General features: G+C 41.4%; 1 protein-coding gene across 1 annotated transcript; it reads left to right on the top strand.

The window, feature by feature from the left end:
* Positions 1–167: 167 nt before the first annotated feature.
* Positions 168–23,524, top strand: RTCB (RNA 2',3'-cyclic phosphate and 5'-OH ligase; the record flags this gene model as incomplete). Its single annotated transcript, XM_080704802.1, has 10 exons — positions 168–260; positions 2,480–2,513; positions 2,950–3,017; positions 4,567–4,666; positions 9,981–10,137; positions 12,039–12,195; positions 14,469–14,628; positions 16,893–17,068; positions 17,547–17,735; positions 23,417–23,524. The coding sequence occupies 10 exons, from the start codon at positions 168–170 to the stop codon at positions 23,522–23,524; spliced, it is 1,242 nt and encodes a 413-aa protein (XP_080560928.1).
* Between the last annotated feature and the right edge of the window lie 437 nt (positions 23,525–23,961).

Here is a 23,961-nt window from a genome sequence, read left to right on the forward strand (position 1 = left end):
GAGGAAAGCGACGGCGCGAAGAGTTTAGAGCCTCGGCGCTCGCCGTAGCCAGCTGCGGAGCCGGCCGCGCCTGCGCGCTGAGCCGGAGGGGGACGGGACGGGGCTCCGCGAGGCCGACAGCGCGGCAGCTTCTCTCCCGAGCGGAGTCCTGAGCTCCAGCCGCCGCCATGAGTCGCACCTATAACGATGAGCTGCAGTTCTTGGAAAAGATCAATAAAAACTGCTGGAGGATCAAGAAGGGCTTTGTGCCCAACATGCAGGTGAGGCGGGGAGCGGGCCGTGCCTTCCGCGGCCGGCTTGCAATCTCCCCTTCCCGCGCTTCCCGAGCCGGCCTCACTTTCCGGTAGCTGGGTCCCCAACCTCGGGATTGGTCGGGCGGGGCGTTTACAGAGCAGTCACTGGAGCGCCCAGACTGCACCGCGAGATGTTAAGTTCCGGGTGCTGAGACTCAGTGCTCTTCCACGGCGCGGGTAGAGTGGCCGGGACTGCGACTCGGTTCCTGAGTCATCTGGTAATTTGTATGATGCGCACAGACCGCTCTTCACTTAAACCAAGTTTTGTGCGCTCTAAACTCTATTGTTTTAATAAAACGATTTTGATTCTCACATCAGCCAAGATTAACGGGGCAGAGGGCAGAGGTTGGTTGTTTCTAATATGCACTTCTCAAAAGAAGGACCCAGAGGATAAATCGGTGACACAGCCTTCTGTACCCGCTAGTAAGACGCTCAGCCAGGACTTCATATCCAGTTCACTTCTTTCTATGCCAGGACGATGCATCCCAGATGGAGACCTGAGAACCCACGCCCCGAGTTTCCCAGCCTGAGCTTGCTGTGGCTAGCAGCTGCTCGCTTTATTGCCATCTGTGCTCCGACTTCCGTTAATGTGAAGCGATAGCAATGAGGCTTTGATGCATGTGTTATTAACATTAAGGTGCCATGCACGTGCGTAAAGTTAGGGCATCCAATGTCAATATCAAAACTTATTAAATGTTCCCTATCGGCATGTTCTCTTAGAGGAAAAAAAGCCCACGTTGATAAAAGAGTGCCATTTTCTTAGTTTTGGGGAAAAGAACATGATCATTTTTATATTTTGACACATAAGAGTTGTACACTAATGGAATAATCCATGATGTTTCAGTACACGTGTATGCTCAAATTACATTAAGCATATATATATATATATATATATATATATATATATATATATATATACACACACACACACACTTGTAAACATTGCAAAACACAGGGTATCTCTTAGATGCTTTGGAACAGAGGGATTTCAGATTTTGTAGTTTTTCCAATTTGGGACAGTTTGCATAGACTTTACTGTTTGAGCGACCCTATCCAAAAACCCCAAATCCAAAATGCTCCAAAATCTGAGACCCTTTGAACATCTGTTAGTCTTTTCTTGATAGGAAGTTTTTTTCTTGTTTAAAGCAATTTGCAATTTTATAAAGAATTAAGAAAAAAAAGTGGGGGGGGCACGAGTATAGTATGCAGTATATTCTGTTTAGTATGAGCATTTGTTCAGACATTGTTTTTCCTTTTCTTTGGTACTAGGTTGAAGGAGTATTCTATGTGAATGATGCTCTGGAGAAATTAATGTTTGAAGAATTAAGGAATGCCTGTCGAGGTGGTGGTAAGTACATTAGAGGTTCACTTGTAGCAATACAAATGGTGCCTAACCTGTGGCCTTATTAAATGGTAACTCAAGTAATTATAATTTTAAAATGTTGTCAGGGAGTTATCAAGAATTTATATGAGCCTGGCATGGTGGCACATGCTTGTAATCCCAGCATTTGGGAGGCTGAGATAGGAGGATCGTGGTTCACGGACAGCCTCAGCTACTTAGTGAGGCCCTTTGCAACTCAGTGAGACCCTGTTTCAAAATAAACAATTAGTCGCCGGGCGTGGTGGTGCACGCTTGTAATCTCCGCGCTTGGGAAGCTGAGACAGGAATATCACACAGATTCAAAGCCAGCCTCAGCTACTTAGTGAGACCCTGTTTCCAAATAAAGTATAAAATAGGTCTGGGAGTATACTCCGGAGGTAGAAAAGCCCCTGGGTTCCATCTCTAGTACCACAAAAACACACATACAAAATAATTAGCTGGGTATGTTGGCACATGCTTATAATCCTAGCATTGGGAGGCTGAGACAGGAGGATCATGGTTCATGGACAGCCTCAGCTACTTAGTGAGGCCCTTTGCAACTCAGTGAGACCCTGTTTTGAAATAAAAGGAAAAAAAAATTGGGCTAGCGGTGTGGCTCGGAGGTAGAATGCCCCTGGGTTCCATCCCCAGTACCGGGGGGGGGGGGGGACAAAAAAAAAGGAATTGAAATCTACAAAATGGAACTTACACCTATCTTGTAGGGCTGCATCAAGATTTAGAAATAGATGTATAAAACTCCAAGATAATACTGTAATAGAGATAGCAGAATAGAAACCATCTAGCTTTAGCCCATTCTGTTTCCTAGATCAGCAAGCTAAGGTCCCTCCTCCTCAACCAAGGTATGTTCAGTTGTATAAAATAACGAGTGAACAGGACTAGAACTCCACATCCCCTGACTTAGCCACTGTTTTTTTATCTATTCCCCATTGCTATTGTTTGTCACTTAGGTGAAAACCATTGTTGATTTTTTTATAATCAAAGCTATTGAAAGAATACCTTTTTTATACTAACATCATAGTTATGTCTTATATCTCCAGTACAACATTTGCAAGCAAACTTCTGAGCATATTTATAATAGTCTAGTTCTGTCTTTCCTGTGAATGTGCTTCTTGGAGAAGCTCCCCACCCACTTATCTTTCAACCAGCAGTCTGTGCTTTATTTTGGTGGCCCTTAACCACTATCCCTTCATGTAATGCGATCTAGAAACTTGAATATAATTAATGCTGAAAAGAAATGTGTCCTTTTTTTCTAAGCCTGCATTTTTTTGTTTTCAGGTGTTGGTGGCTTTCTGCCAGCCATGAAACAGATCGGCAATGTGGCAGCCTTACCTGGGATTATTCATGTGAGTCAGACTTCAGGACTTTAATTATTTCTGTTTCCTCTTATCTAAATTTGTTGGACTGATGAGTGACCACACCTAAAAAAATAATGATGTCATCTAGACAGTGACCTTTGGACATCTCGCAGTGACTTTGGATTCTAAGAAATATTTGAGTCTCCCAGCATTCGGGAGGCTGAGACTGAAGGATCGTGGTTCGCAGACAGCCTCAGCTACTTAGTGAGGCCCTTTGCAACTCAGTGAGACCGATTCAAAATAAAGAATTAAAAAAAAAAAAAAATAGGGGGTGTAGCGTGGAGGTCAAATGCCCCTGAGTTCATCTCCAGACCTGCAAAATAAAAAGAAATATTTGAGTCTGGATAATGTGTCTTCTTTTCTAGTTATCTTTGGCTAGAACCTATAAGCATTCAAGAACCTTTGGAATAATTTTTATGCCTTCTTATTTCCTTATAAAATATAAAACATAGCTGGGCATGGTGGGGCACGCTTGTAATCTCAGCATTTGGGAGACTAAGACAGAAGGATCCTGGTTTGCGGACAGTCTTAGCTACTTAGTGAGGTCCTTTGCAACTCAGTGAGACCCTGTTTCAAAATAAAGAATAAAAAATAGGGCTGGGGGTGTAGGTTGGTTCCCTCAGTACCACAAAAATAAATAAAAATAAAATATAAGACATAGTAACATTATTCTTGGATCAGTATACTGTCAAAGGTTTCATCATGGTCCTCTGCAAGAGTATAGTGGGAGAACGAATGGAAAAAAGAGAAGTTTAAGTAGGACTGAAGGAATGGAGAGAAGACGGGCTAGCTGTTGTGAACATGATTGAAAAGAAGGGCAGTAACAGTATGAGGGATGGAACTGGATGGTACAAGTGGCCCCACACAGTCAAACATTCAGATTCATCCAGAGGTACCTGGTGAAAATGGATCCGTTTAACAGATGTGCTTGAGTTCTTTATGCCAGTCACTATGCTTTGCACTTGGAGGTGGGAGGGATAAAAGAATGTAGCTTGTGCATTTAAGAACTCCTAAGTGTCTGGGTATCTCTGTATATCCTTACTATATTTGGCCTGCTTTCTTCCTGGGAAAGGGTCCTTTTGTAGACCCCAGATATATAAGTATATGGGGTTCATATCACTAAATAGATTACATTTGTCTGTGATTACTTAAACTCCAGTAGTCTTTATAAATTGGATATTTACTCTTAATCTGATGCATGGCTTGTCAATGTATTAACATCATCTTTAAAAAGTAATAATTAAAGTTAGTATGTGATTCCCCCCCCCCCCCCCCCCCGTTCTGGGCTTCCTTAGTTTAAAGTGAGACTTAATGAACAGGTTCCCCCCCCCACACACACACACACACACACACTATATTTAGCTTTGTTGTTAGAAGTTCTTACACCTAATTTCCACCAGTAGAGATTTAGTGAAAAAAAATACTGGTTTTTGGAAAGGCTTCAGTCTACATCCTGAGAATCAGTATTAAGTCCATCAAGCAATGAGAATGCCAGGTGTAAACGTCTGTAGTACTTCACTGTCTGATTCTCTTGCAGCGATCTATCGGGCTTCCCGATGTCCATTCAGGCTATGGGTTTGCTATTGGAAATATGGCTGCCTTTGATATGAATGACCCTGAAGCAGTGGTGTCCCCAGGTAAGGTCACAGCCTCTGCTCTTAGGTGTGTAGCTTCTCTGTGGGTCACACCTTTCTACGACAGCACTGCTTTTCTTGTGTTGTATCTCAGTCTTATCATATTCTCTTGTTTCATACCCTCCCTCACCCACCTGCCTGTGATACTGGAGATTAAACCCAGGGTCTCATTCGTACTAAGCAAGTGCTCTAACACTGAACTACATCCCAGCTTCCTTTTAATTTCATTTAGAGACAGGGTCTCATAAATTTTCTACGCTGCCCTTCAAAATGGTGATCCTCCTGCCTCATCTTCCTAAATAGCTGGGATTATAGGTGTGCACCACCATGCCTGGTGGATTGCAGGTTTGAGACCAGCCTCATCAACTTAGCAAGACCCTCAGCAACTTAGACTGTTTCAAAATAAAATATGACTGGGGTTAGAGCTCAGAAGTAGAATGTCCCTGAGTCCATCCCAGGATGGCAAGAAAAAAGTTTTTGTTACATTTGTGACTCAGTTACCTCACAGGCAAATAAGGTCTAACATTGTTACTTACCCCCATAGCATTATTACAAAAAATAAATGAGCTGGTTTGATGGCACACCTGTAATCCCAGTACTGGGGAGACTGAGACAGGAGGATTGCAGGTTCTCAGCTAGCCTCATCAACTTAAGCCCTTTGCAATTTAGTGAGACTGTTTGAAAATTAAAAAAAAAAAAATTTAAATAGGGCTTGGGGTGTAGCTCAGGTAAAATGCCCCGGGTTCAATATTTTGTACCTTAAAAAAGAAGGGAGGGAGGGAGGAAGTAAATAGTTGAGTCGTGTAAAATACATGGGCCAGTTGATGACTGTTCTCCTATTGCCTTCAGACATGGTTCTAGGATTTTAAGTCATCATAAATTAAAGTTTGATTTTTCTCACTCAGAGGCTATTATGATAATGGGTTTATCTGTGTATTCTCTGAAGTTTGCGGAATCAAACAATTAAAAAAAAATACATGGGCCAGTGTTGATCTCCTCATGAGTACTCAGTAAGTGCTCTTGTTGTCATCTTTGCATGAATTCACCTCTAGTTGTGTACTACCAAATGCTGTGGTTATGTTGTACGATCACTAAAAACTTTCCTTAGCAGTAACAGCAGAGTCTGAATTAAAAATGAACACTTAAATGAAATCTTTTTTTTTTTTTTTGGTGCACTGTATTCATACATCATAGTGGGATACAAACTTTTGTAGACATACATGCACACAATGCCCAGTCAGCCCCCACCCGATCCCCAACCCATTCTCTCCCCATCCCTCCCTCCCATGCTTGGCTTAGTGGTTGGCATCTAGTATTATAGCAATTTATCCAAAATTAAAAATGATAATCTCACATAACAGTTTCATTTGTCTGATACCAAGCTTTTGATGACTTAAAAATAACATTTCAATATTTCTTTTTGCTTTCTTTTCTACCAGAGGATTTTTTTTTTGTTTTTTTAGGTGAAACTATCATATATTTATATATTTATTTTTCAGAAAAAAAATCTATCCTAATATGGAATATGGATTCTAGATACCCAAAACAATCTTGAAAAAGAACAAAGCTAGAAGATATATATTTTCTGATTTCAAACCATATAAAGCTACAATAATTGAAACAGTGTAGTACTGTTCTAAAGGCAGATATATAAACCATTGGAGTTAAATACAAGCCTAGAGCTAAATTCTTCCCTATATTGCCAAGTTATTTTTGACAAGGTTTCCATGAACATTTGGTGGTGGAAATAATAATCTTTTAATTAAATATTGTTGAAAATAATAATTACATGGAAAAGAATAAAATTGGACCCTTACCTAATCCCACATACAAGTATTAACTCAAAATAGATAAAAGACCTAAATATATATCTTAAGACTATAAACTTTTAGAAGAAAATCTGGGTCATAAAACCTCACAACATTGAAATTGGCAGTGATTTCTTGGATATGATTTCAATGGCACAGGCAACAGAAGAATATACAAACTCCCTAAAAAATAATAAAAAAATATTGTATATCCAAAGACAATGTAAACAGAGTTAAAAGTTACTAATAGAATTGGATAAAATATTTCCAAATGCTATATCTGAAGGTATATTAATATTCCAGCTAGAAATCCTAAAAATTAACAACAATAAAGGCAAACAATACAATTTAGAGATAGGTAAAAGACTAACATAAATAATGAATCTCCACAGATAACTAATCTTAGTTGTCTGTTGGATGGAAAGTCTTGTTTCTCTGGTTCTGGTGAGTGTTACCTATTTCTTCTTTGTAGTTAATCTCTTTGAGTATTTTCTCTAGCGCTGGTTTTGAAGACATAAATTCCTTCAGTTTCTGTTTGTCATGGAAGCTTCTTATTTCTCCATCTAATTTGATAGAAAGTTTTGCTGGGTAGGAAATTTTTGGCTGGAAGTTGTTTTCTTTCAGAGTTTGGAATATGTTACTCCAAGCCCTTCTGGCTCTCATGACTTGGTTTGGGAAGTCTGGAGTGATTCTAATTGGTTTGCCTCTGAATGTCACTTGGCCCTTTGTTTTTGTTGCCTTTAAGATTCTCTGCTTGGCTTCCACATTGGTCATTTTGACAATTATATGGCGTGGGGATCCTCTTCTCCGATCCTGTCTAAAGGGAGTTCTATAAGTTTCCTGGACCTGTGTATCAACCTCTTGCTCTAAGTTTGGAAAATTTTCTGCTATTACTTCCTTGAAGAGATTGTTGATCCCTTTGGTTTCACTTTCTTTTCCCTCCTCTATTCCAATTATTCTTAGGTTAGCTCTCTTAAGATGGGCCCATATTTCTTCAATGTCAGATTCCTGTTGTTGTATATTTTTTTCTAGATTAGAAACTATGCGTTCATTTTTGGATTGCTCATCTTCTAAGAGCGAGATTCTGTTCTCCATGTGGTCTAATCGGTTGTTAGTGCTTTGAATTGAGGCCTTTACTTCATTAATTGCATCCTTTATCTCTTTTTGGCTCTCTCTGAGTTCTTTTCGAAGCACCTCTATTATTTCTATAGTTATTTTCCTGATTTGATCTTCTAGAAATCTCTGATTTTCTGTTTTATCAGGTTCTGATGTTGTGGGGTTGTGGGCATTCATTGCCCCAGTGTTATTCCTCTTTCCCATGATTTCAGAGGTTTGTGCCTTCTCTGGGTTCTTCCCTTGGGTCACTATGACTTCACTTAAGGTGCTCTGGATCTCGAGTCTGTAGTATCTCAGACCCCACTACTCCTTTACTGGGTTGTATCACAGAGTCTCCGACCCAGGGAGTCGATAGAGGCTGCTTTAAACTATGGGGGGTGCCAGGTTGCACGTTCTCCTATGGTGTGATATCTCTGCCACCCCCACTCCCTCACTGGGTCAAGTCCCAGGGGGTACAGTACTGGGATTTCTCCTCTGTGGCCCACAATTTGACTCACTGTTCTTGAGTACGCAGATGTAGCTGTACTGGACTCGGTGAATTCACTGCTGCTGCCGCTGGTGGCAATATGGCGCCGCTGCCACGCCCTTGGCCGTGAGGCTGGCGTATTTTTTCTTCTCTGGTTTTGAGTTCCACTTTGAGTTCCTGCAGCGTGTGCTGAGCTCAGCCACTGGGAGCTCTAAATGCTCTCTGCGCCGAAAGATCCCGCCTGGCTGTTCCGCAGCGGCTCACCTTGACTTGCTGTAGCCGTCCAGTGAGTTTGCCGCTGCTGCCGGCAGTATGGCGCTGCTGCCGCGTCCTCGGGCACGTGTATCTCCTCTGTGGCTCTGAGCTCTGTTCTAAGTCCGCTTTCTCTCTGGAGCCTGGTGGTTTTTTTGTTTTTCTGGTGATGGTGTTTTCTGGCTATGAAAGGCGCTGGTTTTGTGGTAATGGAGATTGGTTGTTAGCGGGGCTCTTAAGCCCCGCTTTTCTCGGTCGCCATCTTCCCGGAAGTCCACTTTTTTTTTCTTGTCTTTTCTTTTTTTCTTTCTTTCTTTTTTTTTTTTTTTTTTTTTTTTTTTTTGGTGCTGGCGATGGAACCCAGGGTCATTCTACCTCCAAGCTACAACTCCAGCCCTATTTTTTATTTTTTTGAAGTAGGTCTCACTAAGTTGTAGAAGGCTTCACTAAGTACCTGAGGCTAGACATGAACCTGTGATCCTCCTGTCTCAGCCTCCCAAGTACTGGGATTACAAGTGTGGGTTAGTAATCAGGACCTTTTTACAACTCTTTAAAATGATTGAGACTTTTTTTTTTTTTTTTTTTTATTGTACTAGGGATTGAACCCAGGGGCATTCTACCTCTGAGCTACACCCCAGGCCTATATTTTTATTTCTTATTTGGGAACAGTTTCTCACTAAATTGCCAAGAGCCTTACTAAATTGCAGAGGCTGGCTTCAAACCTATGATCCTCCTGTCTAGGCCTCCCAAGTACTAAGATTACAGTGTGCACAAGCTTGGCTCTTCAAAGGCTTTTTATCAGTGTTTACCTTATTAGAAATTAAAATTGATTTTTAAATCATAAGAGTCACAAGTACATGTTTCATCTTTGCAAGATGTACTATATGTCATATAGCCTTTGGAAAATCTCACTGGCTTTGAACCTGTGCGATTCTCCTGTCTCAGCTTCCCAAGTGCTGGGATTACAAGCGTGCGCCACCACGCCCAGCAGGGAATGGTTTTGAAAAACAGGTGGGAGGCTGAGACTAGAGGATCACAAGTTCAAGGTCAGTGAGACACTACTTCAAAATAAAAAATAAGGGCTGGGGTGTAACTCTAAGGGAGAATGTCCCTTGGCTCAATCCCCACTACCAAAAAGGAGGGGAAAAAACTTGTCTTAAAATTTTGAGTTACTATTCATAGTACTATTGGAAGGAAACATATGTGGCCTCAAATGCACAAATTAGGAAAGAAGAACGATGAAATACCTCAAGAAGTTAGAGAAAGAACAAGTTTGACTCCCCAAAAGTAGGTGGAAATAATGAAGAACAAAAATAGTAATATGAAAGATGCATAGTAGAAAGAATCAGCAAAACCAAGGGTTGGTTATTCGAAAAGACCCATGGAGTTTATCAGCCACCGGTGACTGGTCAGGAAAGGGAGGCAGGGGCACTGTCTTCATCTCCTTGCTGCCTCCTGGGCCCACAAAGTACCTGCGGTGTGTTGTGTTATTTTCCATTATTTCAGTGTTATCAGCCTTTACCCAGCAGAGAACTATTGTGATGGCTACATTACAGTAGTTATCCTTAGCAGAATGGGTTACTTTTTAACTGTATTTTAATAATGAGAAACTACAGGTAACAACTGCTTGGCCAGCTGATTTTACTAATGTTTGACTGACTGCTGCGTTTTGCAGGTGGTGTGGGATTTGACATCAACTGTGGTGTCCGCTTGCTGAGAACCAACTTAGACGAAAGTGATGTTCAGCCTGTGAAGGAGCAGCTTGCCCAGGCCATGTTCGACCACATTCCTGTCGGGGTGGGGTCCAAAGGTGTGATCCCAATGAATGCCAAGTAAGAGCACGAGCTTCCAGGAAACAAGCGGGACACGCGGCTCCGCTTCCGGTGGGACACCTGGAGATGCCAGGAAGAATGAATTGCTGCGTTAAGCATGAAATCCAGCCCATTTATTAGAGACATTAGTCAACTAATGTTCATTAGAATAGTCCTTGACATAAAGTAACATTTATACTAGAATAATGCACTCTTTTTTGCGCTTCTTATATGTAAGACACTGCATTTTATCATTTTATGTAGGCAGTAACCCTGTTATTCCTGATTATCAGAAAGGAAACTGAGGTTGAGAACGTTAATTGTTAAATAAGCTTTAGTAAGGGTGTTGAGATTCACACTAAAGATTCTTTGACTTTCAGAAGTATTCTGGATCCTACTGCCTTTTGGCAGTGAACTCATTTATCTACCAATTTCCTACTAACTAATGGCACTGAATATGCTCTTTATCTAAGAAGAGATTTAAATGTTACAGTGTAACTGCCTCTCAGATAGTTGTTTATTGCATGGTTTCATAGCTTAAGAAAACAGTGTACCTTAAACTTTTCAGAGTTCTTCAGTAGCAGAATTGTGTGTTTAAACAAGTCAGAGATGTTTCCTTTTCATGTTTTTTGTTTCTTTAAAACCCATGTGAATTTCGTAATCTTTTCAAATATGTGGGCACATACTAACATTAAAATGTTTTAAGTACACCTGTAATCCCAGCAGTTTGAGAGGCTGAGGTAGGAGGATTGCAAACTCAAGGTTAGCCTGGCCAACTTAGCAAGAGGCTGTCTCAAAATAAAAAGATACGGGGGTGTAGCTGAGTGTTAGAGCACTCATGGGCTCAGTCCCCAGGACCAAGAAAATGTTTTTAGCTATTATCTGTCATAAACTCCCTCTCACTAAAAAAACAAATGAAAACACTAAAGTTAATATATAACACTAAAATAAATATACTCAGAAGATACTTATTTTGTGACTTCACATGAAACTTCGTGTGTAGCCTCACTTTGAAAAGCATACATTTAACATATAAATAAACTTCATCTTTGCAGATATTTTATAGAAATTTTATTATAATAATGTTTGAAATGGATTGTTATCTGGAAAAGAGATTATTGAAAGCTCTGATATTTCCAGTCATGTTTAGGAAAAGGACTGGACCCTGAATGAAAGTTAAACTCCCCTCTAAGTGTTTAATTTGAGTACCCCTCATCTTCATTGGGTGTAATAAAAACACAATGCTTTTGTGAAGATGGAAATAGCTCTTAAATGTAAACTTTGTTACATGAGGAAGTGTGGATGCCTTCATTATTTGGCTGTAATCTCTCCTAGGTTATTAATGGTAGATAGTGATATCTGATGATTATAAATTCTTTTTGGTTGCTTAATAACCTCTTAATGAAATTCAGTATCTAAGAGGCAAATCAAAGGTGAGAAAGATTTGAAAGCTACAAGGGACAGCATAAACATCAAGTAGAACTATAAGTCCTCCATCTTTTTTTTTCTTTTCTTTTTCTGCGATACTGGGGATGGAACCCTGGGAGCATTCTACCTCCAAGCTACACCCCCTGTTCTTGATCTTGAAACAAGGTCTCACTAACTTGCAGAGAGCCTCACTAAATAGCTGAGGCTGGCTGCGAAACTACGATCCTCCTGTCTCAGCCTTCCAAGTACTGGGATTACAAGCATCTGCCATCATATTTGGCTGGCCTTAATCATTTTCATATATCAGGGACTTATGTGACTGTTTTCTTTAAAAATGTACAGTGGCTGAGCATAATCTTTGTAGCCAGCACAAAGCCTGGCACACAGGAGATGGTAATTCTAGTGTGTTCCTCTGCCTTTTGAGAGGTGGTCCTTTTTAGGTTTCCATCTTCCTTTGCTGTGAAATCACTAGTACATTCTGTTAACTCACGCAGAGACTTGGAGGAGGCCTTGGAGATGGGAGTGGACTGGTCCCTAAGAGAAGGCTATGCCTGGGCTGAAGACAAGGAGCACTGTGAAGAGTATGGGAGGATGCTGCAAGCTGACCCCAACAAAGTCTCAGCGAGGGCCAAGAAAAGAGGCCTTCCTCAGGTAACTTGCCTTGCAAGTTAACTAACCATGCTAGTTTTTCATATTTTGTTGTTGGTGGTGGTGTTGAGGAGAAGTGTATATCTTTCAGGAAAACATCCCCTCAGGGTTTATGCAGTATATTTAAAACAATGCAGATCTGGTGTTTTGTTTTCTTTTGTTTTGTTTTGCTTTTGTGGTACTGGGAATTGAACCCAAGGGCATTCTTCCTTCAAGCTACATCCCTAGCCCGATATCTTTTATTCTGTGTGTGTGTGTGTGTGTGTGTGTGTGTGTGTGTGTGTGTGTGTGTGTGTGTTGCAGGTCTGGGGTTAGAACCCAGGGGCATTTGACCTCCGAACTACACCCCCTGCCCTATTTTTTATTCTTTATTTTGAAACCAGGTCTAACAGAGTTGCAGAGGGCCTCACTAAGTAGCTGAGGCTGTCCACGAACCATGATCCTCCAGTCTCAGCATCCCAAATGCTGGGATTACAAGCACTACCACACCTGACTTTATTCTTTATTTTGAAATGGGGTCTCACTAAGTACCTGAGGCTCTCCACAAACTCAAATTCTCCTGTCTCAGCCTCCCAAATGCTGGTATTAAAATCATGTACCACCACACCCAGCTTTGCAAATATGTTTTTAATGTGTCATTTTAGAAAGCTATCAGAAGTTTGCAGATATTCATAAAACAAGATACCATGAGTTAGAAGTTGATAGGAGAAGCTAGACATGTTGGCGCACAGTTGTAATCCCAATACTTTGGGAGGGTTAGACAGAAAGATCACAGGTTCTCAGCCAGCCTCAAGTTCTTAGGCCCTCCACAACTTAGTGAGACCCTCTTTGAAAATAAAGAATTAAAAATAGGGCTGGGGTGTAGCTCAGAGGTAGAATGTACCTGGGTTGAATCCCCAGTGCCCCCCCAAAAATAAAAAAGAAGATAGGAGAAAAGTGGGATATGATTAAAAGGCTTACAAAGAATGCCAAAATTACATATGTACATACTTTGACTAAGATGAAAAGAGAGAACTTCTTAGTTAATGGTTTACATGAGATAAGACTAATAATAACACCAGAGATTTGAAATTTATAGCTAGTTGTGATGGCTTTGCCACTGATTCCCTGTAACCTTGGGCTGGTCTCTGACTTCTGTGGGGCTTATTTTCTCACTTGAAAATTAGAATAGCATAAACCAGGCAATCTCCAGTCTTCCTGCTCTGCTGTTCTCAGGCTCTCAAGTCATCCATTGGCTCCAGTCATGGGGTATATTCTGACCATGATGGATAACAGTGGGTGTCTGTGAACTCACAGATATTCAAATGCCATTTGCACTTGGGTTTCATCTGAAAACCAGCAATTACCACATTCTTCCCAGAATTTGACCTTTGTCTTTATGATATTTAAAATGTTCCATGACTGTTGTTGTGGCACACGTTTATAATCCCAGGACTTAAGCCGGGCGTGGTGGCGCACGCTTGTAATCCCAGCACTTGGGAGGCTGAGACAGGATGATCACACAAGTTGGAAGCCAGCCTCAGCTACTTAGTGAGGCTCTCAGCAATGTAGTGAGACCCTGTTTCCACATAAAGTATAATATAGGTCTGGGAGTGTAGCCTGGAGGTAGAAAGCCCCTGGGTTCCACTCCTAGTAACACACAGACACACACACACACACACACACACACAATATATATATATATATATATATATATATATATATATATATATATATATAATCATCATCCCAGTACTTGGGAGGCTGAGACAGGAAGATCATAAGTTGGAGGACAACCTTAGCAAGTAGTGAGACTCTCATTAACCTAGTGAGACCCTGCTTCAAAATAAAAATAAAAAATAGGATGTTAAGTGTAGCTCAGATGTAGAATATTCCTGAGTTCCACCCCTGGTACCACACACAAAATAAATAAACTAAGACTGGGGATGCAGCTCAGAGGAAGAATGCCCTTGAGTTCAATTCCTAATACCACAAAAATAAATAAATAAATAAATAAATAAATAAATAATGTTTCATGAACCACTTAATGGCATGAGTTTTTTATACTTTTGGCATATAATAATATAATAAACTTTAGGAGCTAGTCTATATTATTTTTGTTATGTGGAACACTATTTTAAATGAATAAAGTACTTCTAAGGCTTAGGATTTTTGTTACATAAAACACATTGTGAGGCTATTTTGTTGTTGGTTTGTTTTTACCTATTTACTTTTTAAATGGTTTTTTTTTAAGATGAGAATAAAAGCTGCTTTATCAAACATACTTATGTTTGCAGTTGGGGACCCTGGGAGCAGGCAACCACTATGCAGAAATCCAGGTTGTAGATGAGATTTTCAATGAGTATGCTGCTAAGAAAATGGGCATCGACCACAAGGGACAGGTGTGTGTGATGATCCACAGTGGTAGCAGAGGCTTGGGCCACCAGGTAGCCACAGGTATGTCCTAGACCTAATTTTTTACTTGGTGCCAGACAAAATGTACATTGTATGGGGAATCCCATAGAGACTTAAAAAGTGCTCTGAAACTGTCCTGGATAGATTTTTATCCTAGTTCTCCTAATCTGTGACCACATACAAATTAACTTCATTAGGCCTTAAGTTTCTCATCTGGAAAATAAAAAGGCATAATAATTATTTTGTATGGTATTGTCATAGGAAGTTAATGAAGTTATACAGAATGTACTTCAATCGCCAGGCGTGGTGGCGCACGCCTGTAATCCCTGCGCTTGGGAGGCTGAGACAGGAGCATCGCACAGGTTCGAAGCCAGCCTCAGCTACTTAGTGAGGCTATCAGCAACTTTGTGAGACCCTGTTTCCAAATAAAATATTAAAAGGGGGCGGGGAGTATAGCCCAGAGGTGGAAAGCCCCTGGGTTCCACCCCCAGTACCACCCCCCAAAAAAAAAATGTACTTCAATCAGTGTCTGACAACTTAGTAAACACTCAGTCAATGCAGTTCCAGTTATCATTGTTTAGTCATAGGAACTACAGTTAACTGTCTTCTTGCCAAGAAAGAGCAAGACAATATTTAAACTAAGGAACTGATGAAGTAGACATTCCTTATGTCTGTATTAGATACCTACTCTGCAAGATTAGGTGTTTCGGTGGATTCAGTGATGGAATAGTCAGGTACTTCACCCTCAAATTGTCTCATGAAGGAAAGGTTGTATTCATTTAAGAAAAAAAAACAATGAGCCAGGCATGTTAGCATGCGCTTATAATCCCAGGACTTGAGAGGCTGAGACAGGAGAATTGCAGCTTCACGGCCAGCCCAGCAACTTAGTGAGGCCTTCCACAACTTAGTGAAACCCTGTTTCAAAATTAAAAAGCCAGGCTTGGTGGTACACACTTGTAATCCCAGTACTTGAGAAGTTGAGACAGGAGGATTGCAGGTTCAAAGCCAGTCAACTTAACAAGACCCTCTGCAACCTGGTGAGACCCTGTTTCAAAATAAGAAATAAAATCGGGCTGGGAGTTTAGCTCAGAGGTAGAATGCCTCTGGGTTCAATCTCCAGTGCCACAAAAAAGATAAAATATAAAATAAAATAGGCCTGGGAGTGTAGCTCAGAGGTAGGATGCCCCTGAGTTTGATTTACAGTACCACCAAAAAAAAAAAAAGAAAAATGGGTAGAAAGTAGTAATATCAATAAAATATCATAAAAAAGACAAAATAAGAATAATATGTTTAATAAAACTATTTTAGAGATGACATTTTGGACAATGACAGAGGACATTTCTAACAAAAAGATAGTAGGAAGCCAGAAAATAAGTCACTTTGGTGGATTACATGTTAAGTGAAAGGGTTAACAAATACATGGAAAGGTATGTAGACAGCCAGGCGTGGTGGGCACACTGCTAATCCCAGTACTCGGGAGGCTGTAGGATTGCAGGCGCGGGGCCAGCCTCAGCAACTTGGTTAGGTGCTCTACAACTTAGTGAGATCCTGTTTCAAAATAAATAAATCAGGGCTGGGGGTGTAGCTCAGAGGTAGAACTAACTTTCTGCTGAGTTATCCTGTACTTTATCATGGATTTGATTTTCATACATATCTAGCATCTTGTCTTCAATCCTTTTTTATATCAAAGCAATAAGAATTATTTTTTAAAACCATGATAGTAATAAAACGTATTTTACTACTTCTCAGCCCGTCACATGTTGGGAAAAGGAGTGTAAGACCATGTTGTCACTGTCCCTGTGCACACCTCATTCTCGTTACAAGTCCCTAGAGAGCTGTCTGTGTATACTGCAGTGTGCATCACCGCTCTCTCTAAGATTCTCAGCATATGTGTCTTGATTGAGCAAATAGATGAAGTCAGAAACATGTTAAAGGAAAATGCTTTTTTCTCGTATAATGGATTTTAATGTAGCCTACCTTTCTACGATGAAGCTGCATGCTTTTTTTTTTTTTTTTTTTTTTTTTTTTTTTTTTTTTTTTTTTTTTGCGGGTCTGGGGATGGAACCCAGGGGCATTCAACCTCCGAGCTACAGCCCCTGCCCTATTTTTTATTCTTTATTTTGAAACCGGGTCTCACTGAGTTGCGGAGGGCCTCACTAAGTAGCTGAGGCTGTCCGCGAACCGCGATCCTCCGGCCTCAGCCTCCCAAATGCTGGGATTACAAGCATGCGTCACCACGCCTGGCAGCTGCATGCTTTATTGAAAGGAAGCCTAACTGGTTAGGACTTGCTGCTGTCTTGTTCCAGATGCACTGGTAGCTATGGAAAAGGCCATGAAGAGAGACAAGATTATAGTCAATGACCGGCAGTTGGCCTGTGCTCGAATCTCTTCTGTGGAGGGGCAGGATTACCTAAAGGGAATGGCCGCAGCAGGCAACTACGCCTGGGTCAACCGCTCTTCCATGACCTTCCTAACCCGTCAGGTACAGTAAAATCTCTTCTTGTTCATGATGAAGTTTAAACATGGTGCATTCAAATAAGGCCTGTGGGGTTTGCTTTTGGAAATCTCTATAATACTCAAAATACTGGAGAAATGTCCGAGGTTTTGGTGTCTATAACTAAGTGAGCAGAGTATCAGGCAGGCCTGGAGAATGAGAGAAGAGAAGCCTACTGTATAGAATTTTCCTTGGGCCCCATTACCACTCGAAGAGACTAAGCAGGCTGGGAGGAGGCGTCTCTGAACAGTGGGGTCAAGAGTAGCAAGGAAGCTTTTCAAGCAGAGGTTGAACTTAGAGAGTGGAGTGTGGTCTAGAAAGCAGTTTCTGTCCTCTACGTGAAGATTAATAATACTGCTCTTACTGGACTGTTAAATCTGACTCCCTTCAGGAGCAGGCTGGCTGCGGTCAGATAAGTTCTGAAGAGCTGGTCCTGGCTGCTGTTAACTTAAGCTTTTTCTCTCAGGCTTTCGCCAAGGTCTTCAACACAACCCCTGACGACTTGGACCTGCATGTGATCTACGACGTTTCTCACAATATCGCCAAAGTAGAGCAGCATGTGGTGGACGGAAAGGAACGGACCCTGTTGGTGCACAGGAAGGGCTCCACCCGCGCCTTCCCTCCGCATCACCCGCTCATCGCTGTCGATTACCAAGTACACAGCCTCATTTGTGTTTTTAAGCCATGGGGTCGTGATCGGAATACTATTAAATAATTCATGCATTTAGGCAGGAAAGCAAGAGTTGTTTAAAAAAAGAATAATAGTAATAGCCTGTCACCCACGAAAGCAGTGATTCCCAGTCTTCTCTGGGGCTGTTCCCTCTCCCAATCTCTTGTGCTTTTCATGTGCTGACTAGAAAGTGCTATATTAAATATATTGTACTCCAGGAACACAAATCAAGGCCTTTGGATTACCCAAAGACAGGATAGAAATTTAACTCAGTCTGTTTCATTCCTCTTCCCCTTTTGGTATCTGGCCCAGGATGGTTCTAGTAACACTTCCCTGTGCTGGGATTTTGCTTTGCTCTTATATTTCATCTGTCTTGTGCTCACATTTTCACTCCCTTCCTCCCTTCTCCCCTGCTATCAAAGAATCAAAGTATAATATCTTAATATAGCTGTAAGAGCAGTGTGTTCAGGGGCCCCAGTTTCTCCCACGATTCTACAGTGCAAGAGGGAATTAAATTTCAGGCATAAACACGTTGTGCTTTTCTAATTTTTAACACATTTGATTTGTGTGCATCCTCAGCTCACTGGACAGCCGGTGCTCATTGGTGGCACCATGGGAACCTGTAGTTATGTCCTTACCGGCACTGAGCAGGGCATGACGGAGACCTTTGGAACAACCTGTCATGGAGCGGTAAGGAAAGCCCAGTATGGGAAACGGCTCTGTTATCTGAGCTTATTGAAACTTCAACAGATGCAGATTTATATCACAGTTTATCTCAGCGATTCACTAGACCTGCCCATTTTCCTCATTTGTTCCTTCTTCTTGGGTAGGTCTACTCGAGATCTAGTGGACGTGCCCTACTTGCAAATCAGAGTCCACATGTAGTCTGCTCACCCATCTCAACACATTGCCTCTTAGTCTTCTAAGGCAGTGATCAGTTAACTTTTACCAGAAAGGGCCATATAGTAATTTTTTGGACTATGTTCCCTGTACCATCTGTTCAGCTGTACCATTCTAGTGTAAGAACAGCATAAGAACTGTGTAATAAGCATGTCTGTGTTCCGATAAAAACTATTTACAAAAATAAGTAGTCGGTCAAACTAGTTTGCTGGTCCCTGGTCTAATCAGTCAGTATTAAGTGAATGTTAGGATGGGAAATCGCAGCTGTCTAGAATACCTTCTGATAAGACAGACCCTCACAAACATATTTTAACCCTGCTTTTTCTCTCTGATCATTTTCATTTCCACTCCTAGATTGAACCAAGTGATTCTCCACTTGACTCTGCCCCCTGCGTCCCTAGGGCCACTGGGCATGTCTGAGGCATTTTTGATTCCCATGACTGGGTAGGGGGAGGGAGGGCACTACCAGCATCTCCCAGGGTAGAAGCCAAGAATGCCACTGAACATCGTAGCATTGCAGGACAGCCCCACACAGGTACCGGTTTGAAAAGTCAGTGGTGCTGAGATGAAGAAACTGTCCTAAATCGATCACAGAGAACACAAAGTTTTTGTGATGATATGCACTGTTTACAAGTAATTCACAAATATAATGGCCAGTAATAGTTGAATACAAAATGCTTTATGTTGGTAGAAATTTATTTTCAAGAAGGATGTGGTGAGACTTAAGAGGCACATAATATTAGGTTGATAAGGAGGAAAGGATTTTTTTTAAATTTGCTTTTATTTTAAAACAATCAAGGAAAAGGCATATCATCCTGAGCGTTTATATTATTGCTGAGGTCAGCCATACACTTTAGCTTAGAATTTATGCCTTTCTCCGCCCCTTCACCATTCTAGGGCCGTGCGTTATCTAGAGCAAAATCCCGGCGTAATTTAGACTTCCAGGATGTCTTAGACAAATTGGCAGATATGGGAATTGCAATTCGTGTTGCCTCACCAAAACTGGTTATGGAAGAGGTAAGTGAAATTTTGTTTAGCATATGTTTAGCATAAATCCATTTATACTTTATGCCTGTGCAGAGCTAGATAGCAAATTTTGGTATTATTGAAAGAAAATTGCTTTTGGATTTTTTTTAATGGCTTCAGTTTTGGTTTATCTTCTGTGGTTTATCTCATTTTGATTTTATATTTTCTTTCATTTGGAGATTATTTTCAAGCCAAGTCCATAAAAATTATCTTTTCTGTTCATTTATAAATGTTTACATGATAAGCTTTTTAAAGTGACCCATTCTAAGCTTGATTTTGCAAGTTATTCAATTTGAAACCAAATTTGAAAAGGAGAGAAAAATGATTAAAGAAACATAGTTTGGTTTAATGCACAGATAGAAAAGATTTTGTTTAAATTATATGTGTATGTATGTACACATTTAAATTAGAAGCAACATAACTATTCTTAAAAATTTAAGAGAAAACTATAGTCATCTTGGTGCTCTTTTTTTTTTTTTTTTTTTTTTTTTTCCCAGTACTGGGGATGGAACCCAGGGGCATTCTACCCCTGAGGTACACCCCAAGCCCTATATTTTATTCTTTATTTTGAAACAGGATCTCGCTGAGTTGCAGAGGGCCTAAGTAGCTGAGACTATCTGCAAACCTCAGTCCTTTTTCTCAGCCTCCCATATGCTGGTGATTATAAGCATCACCACCACTCCCGGCATCCTTTTTTTAGAATTCTTATTGCCATATTTTTTTCCTAAATGTGATTGACGCCAGGGGTATTCTGCCACTGAACTTTGTTCCCAGCCCATTTTAGTTTTTATTTTGAGATAGTGTCTCACCCAGGGTAGCTTCGAACTTGCCTCCCAAAATTCTGGGATTACAAGCATTGCCATCATGCCTGCCTTTTCAATCATCAGAACAGTGTCTCAAAAGCAGAATTACCAAGTCAGAGTATGACAAAGCCTTCTTTCTAATAAATGCAATTTTTTTTCTGTTCTTAAGAATAATACATACTTAACTAAAAATTCCAAACCAACCTAGACAACTTAGTGAGACCTTGTCTCAAAATGAAAAGGACTGAGATGTGGCTCAGAGATAGAGTGCTTGCCTCGCATGTACAAGGCCCTAAGTTTAATCCCCAGCACCAAGGGAGGAAAAGGATGTTGAAAATACAAAGAAGAAACCAAAGACATCTAGACTCTGGCCAGCCGTAGGTAATCACTGTTGACATCTGCTGTGGTGGGTGTTCAGCTTGCATCCATAATTTATTTTCCTTTGCTCATTCAGCTCATACTTAGTAGACATGGAGGTGCTAGGGATCATGTAATGAACAAACTAATGTAAATCCCTTCCTCATGAAACTTACCATAAAGTAAAGTGTATGTGTTAATGGCCCTGTGAGTGCTTAGAGGTCACACTGGAGTGGGGAAGGTGGGGAGGGCACTGTTTCACTCAGACTCAGGGAAGGCTTCAGTGAGGTGATACTGGGTGAAGACCTGCAGGGAAGGTCACCGGCAGCATGGCTCTCTGGAGGGAAGCTTCCCTGGCAGAGAGAACAGCAGGGGCAGAAGCCCTGAGCCGAGTGCCGGGGTTTCAGAAAGAGTCTACTTGAGTAAGTCAGCTGTTGGGTATTTGTTGTTGTTTTTGTTTGTTTCACGGGTCTGGAGCTGGAACCCAGGGACATTCGACCTCTGAGCTACACCCCCTGCCCTATTTTTTATTCTTTTATTTTGAGACAGGGTCTCTAAGTTGTGGAGGGCCTCACTAAGTAGCTGAGGCTGTCCACAAACCATGATCCTCCGGTCTCAGCCTCCCGAATGCTGGGATTAAAGGCGTGCACCACCACGCCCAGCTCAGCTGTTGGGTGTTTTTTATCTGCATTTGGCTGTGTAAGTGCAGGTATGAGATAGGTGTTGATTTACCTTTAACCAGGGTCACAGCTACAGCACAGTGCAGGAGAAGCCAGGTTATTGAGGGTGTCACAAAGAGACCTCAGGACCCTAGTAGGGGTTGCAGGATTATTGCAGATGGAGGACAGGAGGGAGGGAGCAGGACACCTAGACTGAGCACCACCTGGAATGCTGGAAAGTAAGAGTGTGTTGGAGTTGCAGCCCCTGGGTGTGACTGGGAGTGAATGGTGGAGGTATGCAGAGCAGAAGTCAAGGGACCAGGAAGCAAAGGTAGAAGGATCCTCCCTCTGGAGAATGGGATCACATTTCAAAAGGCAGGAGGGAGGGACAGTGAGGCAGGAGCTGGAAATCTTCCAGGGGTGTCAGGAATGAGTCACACTGTAGCAAGGCAGACTCCTGTCCCACGTCTGGGCCCAGAGGAGAGAAAACAGCTACTGCTTCAGAGAGTTGGAGGTGAAGATTACATCCTTAGGGAGATGCTTGCTTCCGTAAGAACAAGGTGAAGGAGTTATACAAAGGAGAGAAAGAGGAATTTTCACTTTTGATTCACTGAAAGAAGTTCAGAGACCACAATGGGGAAGTTCCAGAAAAGGAAGGGAGTGGGAGACACAGTAGAAGAGCCCGTTTGGGGATCAGTCTGGGCAGCCTAACCTTGTGTTGACATAAATACAGATGAAAGGGCTGTGTGAGATTAGCTCTGATAATACGACTATGGATATGGGTAGGAATGAAGGGTGGAGACCTGCGAAAAACAAATTTTAAGTGTGTACACATTCTAACACATTACAGCTTTAGTCATATATATGAATTTAATAGGAATTTAAGAAAGCTATTATCTTATTGTGAAGAAAGTTATTAATACATGTTCATTTTAGAAATATTGACAACTGTAGAGGTATATAAAGAAAATTTAAACTCGGTCTGGTAAAACACACCTGTAATCCCGTTACTTGGGAGTTTGAGACAGGAGATCACAGTTTGAGGCCAGCATGCAGTAACTTACAAAGACCCTGTTTCAAAATAAAAAAATAAAATAGGGCTGAGGGTATAGGTCAGAGGTAGAATGCCCCTGAGTTCAATCCCCAGTACCATAAAAAAGAAGAAAGAAAAAAAATTTATATTACTGATAATTCTATCCAGAGATAGGACTACTGACATATGGTTCGGTACCTTTCCTTCTAGGCAAGTATTGGTGTATATGTTTTATTTAATTTTTATATGCTGCTTTTCTTAATTATACAAGTAATATATGCCCTTTGGAAAAAATTTTAGGAATACTGAAAGAATATAAAACAAAGAGCAAGGTTAGGCATGGTGGTGCATACCTGGAATCCCAGTATTTGAGAGGCTAAGACAGAAAAACTTCAGGTTCGAAGCGAACCTCCATAACCTAGCAAGACCCTGCTAAGTTGTAGCTCGGAGGTAGAATGCCCCTGGGTTCAGTCCCAAGTACCAAAATAAAACAAAGTGAGAATGTTCGTCTCACTACCCTTTAATCAGTACTGAGCTTGCTTTTTTTTTTTTTTTTTTTTTTTTTGTGGGTCTGGGGATGGAACCCAGGGGCATTCGACCTCCGAGCTACACCCCCTGCCCTATTTTTTATTCTTTATTTTGAAACCGGGTCTCACTGAGCTGCAAAGGGCCTCACTAAGTAGCTGAGGATGTCCGCGAACCGCGATCCTCCTGTCTCAGCCTCCCAAATGCTGGGATTACAAGCCTGTGCTACCACGCCTGGCATTTTTTTGATTTTCACTAATTTAATATGCAGCAAAAAATCTCGGTATTGTTTTAATGTACATTTCTTTCATTACAAAGAGTCCCTTTTCAGTAGAGTTTATGGTGTTTGATTCCTCCCCGCAGGCTCCTGAGTCCTATAAGAACGTTACAGATGTGGTGAACACCTGCCACGATGCTGGAATCAGCAAGAAGGCCATTAAACTGAGACCAATTGCTGTTATCAAGGGATAGACACGTGACCAACGGGGCCTCTGGACACTGCAGACCCTCAGCCAAGTAGTTTAGACTGAAATGCTCTTCAAACATCAGACTCGAGACCTAAGAGGTTCCTGGGTGCAGCTCAAGTTGCCCATGTCAGAGGCTGACAGGGCAGCTGCCGCTTCCTGGAGCCAGGGCTGTAAAGTAACCTTCCAGGAGCCACATCACCCCCCTGGGAAAGGGATGAATACACGTGCTCCTCGGTTGTCCCATAGGTTTTTAGGAAAATCTTTTAGGTTTGGGAGGGGTTAAGAAACTGCCTTACTCAGTCTTTCAAGTTTAATCATCAGACTCCGCTCCCTTACTGTTTAATCCCGGTAGGTGTCAGGAAGAACATTCTATTAAATCAGAAGGCTTTCTTTTCTCCCTCGCTTTGTCAGTTTGTCAGTTTATTCATCCACTCGTCTTCG

Source organism: Muscardinus avellanarius (genome assembly GCF_963383645.1).
Source record: "Muscardinus avellanarius genome assembly, chromosome: 11".
NCBI lineage: Eukaryota > Metazoa > Chordata > Mammalia > Rodentia > Gliridae > Muscardinus > Muscardinus avellanarius.